This window comes from Apodemus sylvaticus, chromosome 2, assembly GCF_947179515.1.
Source record: "Apodemus sylvaticus chromosome 2, mApoSyl1.1, whole genome shotgun sequence".
Taxonomy (NCBI): domain Eukaryota; kingdom Metazoa; phylum Chordata; class Mammalia; order Rodentia; family Muridae; genus Apodemus; species Apodemus sylvaticus.
In genome coordinates this window covers 123,082,057-123,095,435 of record NC_067473.1, presented here as the reverse complement: position 1 = coordinate 123,095,435, position 13,379 = coordinate 123,082,057, and the positions used below count along the sequence as shown (strand labels likewise).

The 13,379-nt window shown below is 44.6% G+C and overlaps 1 protein-coding gene across 3 annotated transcripts in view; it reads left to right on the top strand.

The window, feature by feature from the left end:
• Positions 1-9,282, top strand: part of Rbsn (rabenosyn, RAB effector) — a 30,657-nt gene extending 21,375 nt beyond the window's left edge. For all 3 annotated transcript variants that reach the window (XM_052174350.1, XM_052174349.1, XM_052174348.1), the window contains 5 exons: positions 180-250; positions 3,245-3,331; positions 3,754-3,856; positions 5,071-5,175; positions 5,921-9,282. In XM_052174350.1, coding sequence (XP_052030310.1) covers positions 180-250; positions 3,245-3,331; positions 3,754-3,856; positions 5,071-5,175; positions 5,921-7,069 — 1,515 coding nt within the window. In that variant the 3' untranslated portion in view covers positions 7,070-9,282. The remainder of the gene's footprint in view (positions 1-179; positions 251-3,244; positions 3,332-3,753; positions 3,857-5,070; positions 5,176-5,920) is intronic.
• Positions 9,283-13,379: the final 4,097 nt, after the last annotated feature.

Sequence of the window (13,379 nt, the reverse complement as noted above, 5' to 3'; positions counted from 1 at the left end):
ATGCTTGGGAAATAGGTCAATCCATAGGGAACTAACAATAAGGGAGTAAAAAGCAAAACAAAACAAAAAAAAAAACCCCAGTGTTTTAAAAGTACCCTTTTATATGTCTCTGTAGGGTGGCTTCTAGGTCACAGTTTCTGTCTCCACTGCAGCACTCATCTCTTCTCTTTTGTTCTTAGAAACTTCGACTTTGCATGGAGAAAGTTGACCAGAAAGCTCCTGAATACATCAGGATGGCAGCATCCTTAAAGTAAGCCAGTCCTCTCTGTTTTTTCTTAATTAGTGGTGACTGTGATCTGGCTGGGGAGGACGATTCTTCACCAGCTGACAATGGAGATAGGTATCTTTTTACTTTTTTTCCTGAATGGAATGGAGCCTTTTCCATGCTTAGCACATGCTCTGCCAAGAAAATAGAATCTTAACTCTGACTTTTCATGTTTGTACATCAGTGGATACATGTTATTGTCACATGATACTTGTAAAGACACTGACCATGTTCTGGTGTTAGGTCCATTCAGATTTAGTGGATTGGCAAGGGCCTCAGACCAGAGTGCCATGACTCACTGGAGCACTTGGAAACACCTTCTGTCCAGCTTGCCGCGGTGCTTCTTAACAGTGTTCTGTCATGTCAGGATTACAGCAGGCATTTCCTTTTGAGCACAGGTGGGCATACAGAGCCACTGGACAGATATAGCCTGTCTTGAGTTTCTTTTCTAAAATTAAGATGTGGTTCATATACTTTTTATTGAACAGTTCATGATGTTCATGATAGTGTCGTCACAAGGTTGTTCAGTTGTCACTAACATCTTAATTCTAATTTCATAACTCTGGCAAGTAACCTCAGACCTGTAAGCAATTTGCCATCTTTCTAGCAATCATGGATCTGTCTGGATTTGTCAGTATGTAACATTTGATATATTATCTTTTGTGTCTGGATGCTTTTATGTACATCAATGTTTTTGACATTCACCCATGTTGTAGCGTTATTGTCCTTGCATAATTAAATTATAGATTTAATTATGAACTTTCTTTATTCATTTTCAATTGATGTTTATTTGGGTCTCCCCTACTTTTAACTATTGTGGATAACATACTTTTTAACTTTTCTTTCTGTTTTTTTTTTTTTTTTTTTGAGATACCGTCTCATGAGTTCAGGCGGGCCTTGAATTCACTCTGTAGTTGAAACTGGCTTTGAACTTCTGATCTTCCTGTCTTCACCTCCCAGTAATAGGACTATAGGCATATGCCAACATGCCTGGCCAGGAATAGTACACCTTTCATAATTGTGTGTATATGTGAGTGTGTGTATACATACACATTGTCATGTGTATATGTAGGAGTATAACTTATGCTAGATTTTATGGTAACTCTGCATTTAATTTTTTGAGAGACTGTAAAATTATGTTCCTGTGTGGGTAATTCTTCCCTCTAGAATTTTATAATTTTGTTTCTCCACCCCCAGGCTTAACACTGTAGCCACCACCTATTTCTTATGCATTTACTGAGTATGTATGGTTCATATTTTATGATGTGTGCAGGCTCATGCGTCCATGGCTAGTGTCACCTCTTCACATTCCCTGCCTGGTGGGGACAGGTCATCCTTAGTACATTTTATGGTTAACTTCCAGTGCTGTTCCAGAGATTAGCTTTCCTGGGTTTTGTGTCACTTCATTTATTCACTGAGCAGACGCTCTGTGAGCATTAGTTCTGTGTCACACACCATTCTCCTTCTGTTCTGTGACTGAGGCAACAGACAGAGATGATGCCTATCTCATGAACATCATCAAGCGAGCAAGAATTGCACAGGCTAACCCAGCATGACAGTGCCCGGAGGGAGTAAAAGTAATGTGATGGAGACCATGAAAGTGATTTCAGACTTCAGATAATTTTTTTGATTTTTCTATGAGACACTAGCTACATAAGAGGCTGAGACAGGATCCCTGGAGCTGATGAGTTCAGCATAGCACAGTTCCATTTAAAAAGAAAAACAAAATCCAAACCAGACAGCCTCTTTCCCTTACCTCCTTCTCTTTCTTCTTTTCTTCAAGACAGGGTTTCTCTGTGTAGCCCTGGCTGACTTGGACCTGGCTCTGTAGACCAGGTTGGCCTTGAACTGAGAGATCAGCTTGTCTCTGTCTCCTGAGTTCTCAGATTAAAGGTGTGTACCACCACCACCTGGCTAACAAAGCCTGCTTTCTTACTTCTAGTCTCCTGTATTTTGTAAATTTTGTGGTTGAAAGATGGTATAGCCACTGTATTGAATTCTCTAGTGATCAAAAATTCCAATTTTTTTAAAAGCCAGAATTGTTTTATATACAGTCGATTTGGTAATGCCTACTTAAATTGCAGTTGCCTTGGGATTTAGCAGTCATAAGATGATGATGCTGTCCTCTGGTAAGCTGTGTCTGAGATTTTTCTGATAACTCTTCTCCACCTTGGGCAGTTAATCCCATTCTGCTGGACTTGGAGTCTAGGTTTTCTCCTATATGGAGCAGTTGTGTGTGTGTGAAGCAGAGTGTGGGGCAGGTGTGTGTGTGTGTGTGTGTGAGAGAGGGGGGGGGCAGAGGGGGGGGGCAGTTGTGTGTGTGTGTGTGTGAAGCAGAGTGTAGGACAGTTGTATATGTGTGTGTGCGTGTGCCAGTGTGTGTGTGAGGTAGAGTGTTGGGTAGTTGATGTAGCTCAGGATTCCTGTCCACTGCATAGTTACTCTTTGTATGGTATCATTGGCTCATTTACTAAGTCACTTTATACATCCTATGAGATACAGTGAGAGATTGCTCAGGAAAAGTGAGAGTGAACTCAGCTGCATTTGTTCTGTTGAGCCTAAGAGCTGGTGTTTGGAGGCTGAAGACATGGCTTAGCAGTTAAGAACATGAACTGCTTCTTCCTGAGTTAGGTTCCCATCATCTATACCAGGTGGCTTATAACCTCACAAACTGCAGCTCCAGCTCTAGGAGATCTGATGCTTTTTGCTTCCAAAGGCATATGTACCCACACCCATGCATATGCCTAAAAATAGTAAAATAAATCTTAAAAAAATAAAAACCAAGTGATTCTCAGAGACCCGGGCAGTGACCTGTCCCTAAGGTGTCTGCACAATAAAATGACTTCTGCTTGATTACTGCATTGTCTCCATGAGTCTAAAAATGCCTTAGAATTAACCACCTGTCTCTGAGACCTTAAACACTGTATTCCCAAGTTAACACCATGAAACTTAGGTCAAATATTTATGATTTCTCCTTAGTGCTGGGGAGACAACCTACAGTCTGGAGCATGCCAATGACCTTCGAGTGGAAGTGCAGAAAGTGTACGAGCTAATAGATGCTTTAAGGTAAAGTTTGCTAGGTCACATTTCTTCTGGGCTAATGGGAAAGAGGTGATGTTTTGATGACACAGCGGTGGGGAGTAGATTTGGGCTTATTGGTGAAAGTTAGAACACTGGAGGAGGGAAATAACCTGCTTTGTTGTTTACTATAGCGCTGGGTTTTTGGTTTACTATAGTATGGTTTTTTGGCTGCCACACCTGTGCTCACCTGGGAAACTAGGCTTTCCCATATGGCCTTTTCTGTGACCATATTTCTGTGCTGTGTTAAAGTAGTCAGAGGGAAAGGAATGAGCCTTGCTATGAGGGGTACTTCAGTTTCTTCTGTGTTGTTCCACATCCTCAAGTTACAAAAGCCTGGCAGCTCCAGAGACTTCAGTGTTTCTGAGGCTGGCAGTGCCCGTTACACCAATGCCTTTGTTCCAATATAGTAAGAAGATCTTAACCTTGGGTTTGAACCAAGACCCTTCACCACATCCAAACACTTTGCGGCTACAGAGAATGATCAGATATTCAGCTACACTATTTGTGCAGGTAAAGCCATGCTGGGGTGACAGAAGTGTGTGGCTTGCTTGTTTTCTGTTGATACACATTTTATTTCTTAAAATTATGAATTCCACATTTGGAGAAAAAGCTAAAACCTAGGTAAAAAGTAAAGATACTTTTTAAACATTTTTACAACTTCATACATGCATACAATTCTTGTGGCCATATTCACCCCCATTACCCACTCTCATCCTCTTCCATTCCTGCTGACTCTGATCCCAGCTAGTCTCCCCTGCTTCATGCTTTTGTTTGTGTTTGGGGGGGGGGGGTGGCTAGTGTTTTTTTGTGTGTGTGTTTAGATTTTCCTTTAGATTGTATATATGTGTGTCTGTATGTGGATTGAAGCACATATGAGTGCAAGTGTTCCAGAATTCAGAGGGTATTGGGTCCCCTGGGTCTGGAGTCACAGACACTGTGAGCTACCTAATGTGGTGGCTGGGAATGGTTGTTTTGGCCATGGAATGCTACTGTGGCTCTGTCTGATATCCTTTATTGAACTATTTCATTTTAGTTGGAGATTTGATAGATTCTAATTTTGCTATTAGTGGTAAGTGATATTTTCTCATCAGAGACCCTTTCTGGGCCATTAGCTAATGGTTCAAGAGCAGCAGACTAAATGTAGGTGACTCGATCTGAGTCACATTTCTCTCCCTCTGATGTCTTCTGCATTGGTAGAGTGCCGGGATAACTTGGATGCAAGTAGCTGTGGGAACTCCTTTCCATTAGCAGTTGCTGCTTGCTCATGTCATCTTAGGAAAGCCAAGAATCTTAGAGTTTTTATTAGCTTTTTGAATCCTGTCAATTTCTTGAAGTTTCATGACTTTTAGGCCTCTATCCATTTTTAGGCCCCTCCAGGAGGGGATATTTCCATTGGCAGAATGTGAATACATGGCAACAAATTACTAAAATGTGGTATGTTAGAGAGTATGAAGTAGGGAGAGATCGAAGGGTAGTAATTAAAGAAAAGGGGTGCCAGGGACTGCTGGGGTCTATGTAGATGTAGGTGGATGGGCTCAGGGCACACAGCCTTAGAAAGAAGCTGGCCCAGGCCTGGGGGACATCTTCAGATCTCAGGCGACCATCTCATAGCAAGTATGTCCTTTCTGGAGTGGCTTGCCCTAAGTGTCGAAGGCTTAAAGTCCTATTTTTGCCCCTTCTTCCCCAAAACACTTAAGTCTAAACTGTCTATTACTCTCCTACAGGAAAAGTTACTGGGTTTGATGTCACTGCCAACCAAAGAACAGTTTGAAGAACTGAAAAAGAAAAGGAAGCAGGACCTAGAACAGAAGAGGACCGTGGAGAGACAGGTGCATGGGGCTCAGGCACCTGGTGGCTTCTGCTTCCCTGCTCTCATACCCTACCCTTGGCTGCCGAGGCTCCCCGTCTCAAGCTGGCTCCTGTTATGGCCTTAGAAAAACAGTTGTTTTCTCACTGAGTCCTAGTTTTATTTAGTATTTGTGCTGATGTTCTCCTGTCTAGATCACCACAGGGACTGGAAGTTTTCCCTTTGTTAGGCTTGCAGGAAAGTTTAGGAGAAGATCTTGGAATGTGTACTGTTAAACAGACAATAGAGGTGCAGTAGTACATGCCTGTATCCTAGATCTCAAGAAGCCGAGACAAGACTTTAAATCCCTGACCAGCTTGTTTGTGCTACATAGTGAGACTATATCTTTTACAAGAAAATGAGGGTGCTGTTTTAAATTTCAAGGATAGAATCCTTGCTTAGCATGCTTGAGGTGCTGGGTTCTATATCTAGTGCTACAAAACCCAAAGTGAAAACAGAAAACAATGTGTATATTTTAGTATTATCTGAAATTCTAACCTTGATGGAGACAGAAGTGACGGCCTTTGGAAGTTTAAGAAAAGTGTACAGCCAATGAAACTAAGAGGGAAGGAATCTTTTCAGCTTAGTTTTATTTTTGAAATCTAAGCCTGCCCGTGTTTCAGCAGTTGAATTATCTTAGTGTTGCTGAGACCATAGAGGGTAGCAGACAAGATTGGCTGCTGGCCTGATGACCCTGGTGACCCTGGTGATGTGTGATGTCTCTGCAGGCTGCTCTGGAGTCCCGGCGGAAGCTTGAAGAAAGGCAGAGTGGTTTGGCATCTCACACAGCCAATGGGGACGTGACATCTCTTCGAGGCATTCCTGCCCCCTTGCGAAAGGCTGAGGGCTGGCTCCCACTGTCAGCAGGTCAGGGGCAGAGTGAAGACCCTGACCCTCTCCTCCAGCAAATCTACAACATTACATCATTCATCAGGCAGGCCAAGGCTGCAGGCCGCACAGATGAGGTGCGCACACTTCAAGAGAACCTGCGGCAGCTGCAGGATGAGTATGACCAGCAACAGACTGAGAAGGCCATTGAGCTGTCCCGGAGACAGGCCGAGGAAGAGGAGCTGCAGCGGGAGCAGCTACAGATGCTCCGCAAGCGGGAGCTGGAGCGAGAACAAGAGCAGTTCCTGGCAGCATCCCTGCACACACGGACTCGTGTTCTAGAACTCCGAGAAGTTATACCCTTCCAGTTGGAGCCCAGCCGAGGGCCTCACACTGATCTTTCCTATTCCTTAGATCAAGACTCTTCCCCAGTTCAGAGCAGCACAGCTCCTAACACTCTTTCACCTGGCTCAGCCCTGGCACCCATCCACTTGTGGTCTGGGCCCCCAGCCCTTGGCCAAGAATCACTCCCTCAGAGCACCATGTCACAGCAAAGTGGTAAGACCTCACTCAACCCGTTTGATGAAGAAGACCTCTCCAGCCCTACCGAGGGTGCTATCAGCCCTGCTGCTGTAGAGGCTTTCCTGGGCCCTCCAGCTGCTGTCACCAAAGAATACAATCCTTTTGAGGAAGACGCTGAGGAAGAGGAGGTGGCAGAGTTGGGAGCAGGGAACCCCTTCACTGACCCAGACAGTCCAGCACCCAACCCTTTTGATGAGGATGACCATCCCAGGCCTGCCAGTCCAGCCGCCCCTGGAAACCCTTTTGAAGAGTGTCCCTGCACCAACCCCTTCGAGGTAGACAGTGATAGTGGCATGGAGGCTGAGGAACACATTGAGGAGGAGCTGCTCCTGCAGCAAATTGACAACATCAAGGCTTACATCTTTGATGCTAAGCAGTGTGGTCGAATGGATGAGGTTGAGGTTCTGACGGAGAACCTTCGGGAGCTGAAGTGCACCCTGGCTAAGCAGAAGGGGCCCCCTAACTGACGGCAGTGGGCAGGAACTGGGCAGAGTCTTGGGCAGCAGGATATCAAGTGGGAGGAGGAGATGGGCCGGCATCTGAACACACACAGGTCAAGTCGGGGTGGAAACAGTAGTCTCTTGCTGTGCACTTTGAGATATTTCCACTACAGTTGAACAAGAACAGGAAAAAAATCGGCATTCATGTGCTGGTTTATCTGTATTATTTTTTTAATGAAGTGTTCCCTTTTCAGGGGACTTTACCATTTTATTTTCAAGATATAGCTCTGTTGGGACAAGGCAGAAACGGCTCCTGGGCACCTCTTAGTCCATTTTATGCTGATTATTCTTGGTCATTATGCAGTATTATAGGGCAGCCCTTGACAGGCCCCTTCCTGTAGTCAAGATAGTAAGGGGCTCTAGCAGAAGACTGTCCTGACTTGGTTGCTCCCTTTCAGCGTGCCCCTGCTTGGACTGTCTCCTGGACACTTAGGGAGATACTGCTGTGAAGGGGAAGGTCTAGACCCAGTGGGACCAGTGCCTCTTTTTATGGATGGCAAGAATGTTGCCAATGTTGTTCCCTCCAGTTAAAGGAAGTAAAATTTCCAGGTGTGAGGGTGATGAGGTGGTCCTGCCAGTGTGAGTTTGATAATGAGGTAGTAATGATCAAGATTTTGGTGGATGTTATGGTTTGGGAGAAGTTTCTACTTGTGCAATTGTCTGGTCCTCTGGAAACCTCCTTCTAGGACTTTGTAGAATGACCACTTTATAGGTCATGTTCAAGGTCCTGTTAATTTGGAATTGTGACTGGGAAGCTTCTGTGGAGTATTGGCAGGTGATGGAACACTTCTGAGTTAGGAGATAAATTTCCAAGGCCTCCAGTCAGCCTTCTTCCTTGTGGTTTATCTGACCTGGGAAACTGGTAGAATGTTATTTTACTACTTCGAGTACTGAGAAACAGAAATATTTGAGGCACAGCCTGAGATCATTCCACAGCCCTGACGTACTTAAACTCTTGATAAAAGACAGAAAGGAAAGTTATATAGTTAATGCTTTGGTTTACAGGAAAAGATCGATTGACAGATGACCTTGTAAGATCCTTGATGTGCTCAGCTATGGGTGATTTCTTCAGTGACACTCTTTAGTTGATGGACAATACCTGTTCACTAGTTACTTTCCCTTCAACTTACTCTGGGCCACGCCTTTTGTTGGTTACTGTTGTATAAGCTGGAATTCTTTTGTCACATTCTGGTTAAGATCCATCTTGGTGGTAAGAATGTTATCAGGGTGCAAAGATCTCTGTTTTGGCAGCTTTAATCCCAATTCCTTAGTACATCTTGGGGCTTTGGCTGGATAGAGAGAGCCCTGTGTTGGGCTGTGGGAAAGGTTGGAGAGGAAGGTAAGAACCCTTTTTGAGTTCTTTGACAGACATTTACTGGCTTGCTAGTGGATTACCAGCCATTGGCCAGTTCTGTTGGTGTCATGGCTGTTCTGGAATGTAGGCAGCCTTCCAGGTATCTTATGTTACCTGGGGCAGGCTTCCTCTCTTTCTAAAGCCCAGTCTCTAGGCATGCCCAACATATCCACCCTGCTTGGACTGCCTTTGTCTGATAGAAAAAGAGGCAGTCCTAACACAAGAATGAAGCTGAATTCTGAGTTCCACCATTACTTTTCCTGACACAGATCAGGTGTTCAGGGTGGTACAACTGTAGACATTGCTTTTTACCCCTTGTCTGTATCACTTCCCAGAATTCATGCAGGTCAGAGTTGGTTTGCAGAGTGTTTGGCCTGTGAGTGAACCACAGTGCCAGAGTGTTACCTTGGGTGAATACTTTATGATTCTTCCCAAGGTCCCAAGCTGCACCTCAGCAATGAAGGAGCACGTCCTTGCTAAGGTGTTGGCAAATCCCTTAGGTGTAGGTCCTGCTCATAGTGGAAGGGCTTCTTGCTTTGTTCCCTTCTATCACACTACGGAACTGGAGCCTTACTCACAGCACTTACCACACATCATGTCTTTGTTGTCAGATGTTAAAACAGCTTTCTAAGTCATCATGAGCCATGTTGTGTAGCTATGCCATGCAGTTCAAATTGTGGAATTGGCCTCTGTACGAGGTCAGACTAGAGCACGGTGTGCTGGTAATCGTGATGACTGTCAGCAAGATGGTCATTGACTTGCATGCACTACACTGGGGCCTTGTATCAGAGGCTTTTATTAAAGAAATAAAATACCATTTATGTGATGCTTTTATTAAAAAAATAACATGTTCATGGCTGGGTTTGTATGTGCTTAAAATGCTCTTTCACTTCCTTTTTGCAGTGTGCGTGCATGCATACATGTGTGAATGTTTGCATGTGCACATGGGGCCAGAGGACAACCTTGGGTATTAGTCTTAGGAAAGCCATCCACCTTCTCTTAGGCAGGGTTTCTCATCCTGAAGTTTTCCAGTTAGTCTAGACTGGCTGGTCATCGAGTCTTCTAGTCTTCCCCTCCCTAGCCCTGGGATTACAAATGCTTATTGTTGTGCTCACCACTTTTTTCTGGGTTTTGAGGGCCAACTCATGTCCTTGTGTTGCAAAGCAAGCACTAAAGGAATTGGTTTATAGCAGCATAGCTCAGATCCTGTGCAGTCCTGTCATCCCTGTTTCCATAGAAACTGAGAGTTTCTAGCAGGCTGGCATTTCTCATAGAAGCCTTGTCTATGTCCCCTTCTAACACACTAAGGACCCTTTACAGTCCTAGCTCCACTTGCCCCTGAAACTGAAGCTCGGAGGGATGCGGGGACCTGGGACCTGCATTTGTACCAGGCACCGGCACATTTCACACTTTCCCCCAGCTCTGCCAACAGGCCTGTGATGTGTTGTTTGACAAAGGACGAGCTGGACACTTACAACTCATTTTGCCATCGGTATCTAGGTGGGTTTGGGCTGCTTCAGGAATGGTGAAGAGGGAAATGCTTAGCTACTATGTAGACCAAAGAGACAGCAGATGAACAATCTGGAAAGAAGTTGGGTGCAGTGACAACTTCATCTGGGCCTGGAGCCCGAGGAGGAACCGTGAATCCAGTGCTTACTACGGGTCAGAGTTTAGTACGATGGGGGTCATCTCACTGAATCCTCCTAACAAGCAGAGGAAGTGGTAACACTCAGCTTGACCAAAGTTTCTGGGACCCTGCCCAGGTCTGTCTGATCTGGGACTCCAAGCTGTTTGTGTGAATGTAGTATCGCCTTCTGTGACTAGACTTCAAGAAGCCTAGCAGAATTTTAATCACTTGAGAATTTTAGTTTAGCACTTGCAACATCTTTTGGAAGTTGTCAGTCTTCTTACAAACAGCAGCTGGCTGGAGTAAAAACCAATAACCTTGGAGCCATCAGGAAACTGATTTGCAGGGCTGTTTCCGCCCAGCACCTGCAGTGGTGAGTTTAGAGTAAGCCAAGATCTGATGACTGCAGCAGAATTCATGACTAGTAGGAATACCAGTAGTAACTTTGTTTTTTGTTATTGGGCTGTGACTGAGGATAGGGCCTTGCACATACTAGACATATACCCTACTACTGCATCATATTGCTAGCTTTTTATTTTTCAGACAGGGTTGAGTTTGAATTCTGTTTGTAGCCCATGCAGGCCTTGAACTTGTGATCCTTCTGCTTCAGTCTCCAGAGTTTCTGGGATCACATGCTTGCATGGCCCAGCCTGGCAGATAGCCTTGATGAGTCCTGGAGGCTGACTGTCCATTAGGCACAGTGAGGTCCTGCTTTCTGCAAAGGCTGTTCCTCGTTGGTTCTAATGGTGAGCACTGAGAAGGCTCCTCCTAGAGCTGTGGCAGAGGAATTCTGTAACCAGAATATCCTAGCAAAGCTTTCTACAAGTGAAGAGATTTCACCAAACTTATTTATTTGGGTAAACATATCGCCCCCACCCAGTTCCCTGTTGCCTTGTCTGCTTTCTTTGAGAGAGAAGTAGAGAAATAAACACATGCAGGTCATGGCTGGAGACAGCCTAAGATCATAGAACACATCCATCTTTACCTTATACCCCTAAGGATCCAGGATAGACAGTAAGAGGATCCCAGGGGCAAGAGACTGCAGAGGAGGAACCAGAAACTCCAACCTTCTGACACCTATAGCTACAGCAAACAGTCATCACACTAGAGACTTTGGTACCTTAATTTCTACTTCCCTCAGAGCCAATGACTCAAAATGGTTAGAAGCATCCTAAAAGGTAAGCAAGCTACACAACCAGACTCATGTCGTAATTACCAGTCAGTAAACTTAACCGCAGGTTAAGCATTACAGAGACCAATGTAAGCAAACAACATGTAAGAACAGTTGGATGGCAGGTAGTGCTTTGAGTGTTCTGTGTATGCTGTTTTTTTCTACACAAAATTTTATTTAGTTTTACCAATGAAAACTAGAGCCAGATGCTGGCTCAGAGACAGAGAAAGCACCCAGCTGACCCTCCTCCTCAGCCAATCTCCCAGAGGGAATGCCCCTCTCTCGCATAGCCTCAAAAACTTCCTAAAAGTGAGTAGTCCTCCCTTCTAGCTTCTGTGTGTCCTTCCATCTGTCCTCCCGACTCCCTTTTACTGTCTATGGTTTTAATAATCCTATGTTAGCCTCCTGTTAACTGGCTGCTCCTCCTCTTGATCTATGGTTGACTTTATTTAATCCTGTTTACAGTATTGAAGCGGAAAGCTCTTGGATTAAAGGTGTGTGCTGAGGCTGAGTCATACCACAACCAAAAGAGGTTTTTCCAGTAAATAACATCAACTTGGGGTTCACAGTGTGATTAAATACCCTGCAGCCACCTGCTGCACTCTCGGGGCATGCTCTAGAAGCTTACTCTTTTCCTCCTTCCAGACAGATGTGGTTCTAGCTAAAACTTATTAGTGATGTATCTACACATATGCAGGCAAAACCCCTCACACATAGGGGTTGGAGAGATCGCTCAGTGGTTTAGAGCACTGAGGTCCTGAGTTCAGTTCCGAGAACCCACCTGGTGGCTCACAACCATCTGTAATAGGATCTGATGCCCTCTTCTGGTGTGTCTGAAGACAGCTACAGTGTACTCACAAATAAAATAAATCTTTAAAAATATAAACAAAGTAAATATATCTAAAAAAATTTACAATTTGGTAGCTGGGGCGATGGCTCCGTGAGTAAGAGTGCTTAAGGGCCTGAGTTCAGATCCCAGCATCCACTCCACATAAAAAATCTAGGTCATCTGTGCCTGTAACCACAGAAGTGTTGGTTACAATCCTAATTGCTGGAGCTTACTAAGAGAATAAACAGCAGGACACTCTACCCCCAGCCTTCATGTGTGTGCACAGGACATGCCTAGAATTGTTGGATTATGTGAGCAGAGGAAAAAACACTCAAGTATTGAAAGAATACTAGAATAAAAGATTAACAAATAAAAAATGCTCTAATGGGCTTATCAGTAGATAGTTCATCGACGAAGCTGGGGAACTCAGTTGAAAATTTCCTACTGAAATGTAAAAAGCAAAGTTTAAAGCAGGATTGGGGAGCAGGTTTTTGTTTTTTTGTGAGACAGGGTTTCTCTGTATAGCCCTGGCTGTCCTGGAACTCACTCTGTAGACCAGGCTGACCTCGAACTCAGAAATCTGCCTGCCCCTGCCTCCCAAGTGCTGGGATTAAAGGTGTGTGCCACCACTGCCCGGCTTGGGGGAGCAGTTTTAAAACTGTAAACGCATACCTATAGTCCCAGAACTTAGGAGTCTCCAGAGACGGGACTATTAGGACAAGTCCAGCCTTAGCTACATGAGATCCTTCTCCACCAAAAAAATGAGTGATACATTCGAAATCAGGAAGCTCTGGGAACACAAGGCAGGACAAATACTGAAACTACCCTGCATATCTTAAACTACATAATTACAAAGGGAAAATCTTGAGAAGCCTGTAGAAAAATTAATTTCACCCATAAACAGTGATTAAAAATTACAGTATGGGGGACTGGGAAAATGGCTCAGCAATTAAGTGCACTTGCTGCTCTTGTAGAGGTTCCGCGGGTTCAATTTTCCCTAGCTCTCACATGGCAGCTCACAACTCTCTGTAAGGTCAATTTCAGGGGATCCAACGCCCTCTTCCAGCTTCTGCGGGCGCTGCGTGCATGTGGTGCACAGACATAACACACAGGCAAAACAGTACGGTAAAAAATAAATCCTAAAAATATTACAGCGCAGAGTGACATGTTGGTTGTTGCCTTACCATCTGTCACAACCACTCCAAGCAGGAGAGAAAGACCCTTCCTCTAAGCAGAGTCCTTTAGAGCAGACCCTGACACGCCAGAGCAAGCCATTCTTTCCTCCTTTGCAAATCA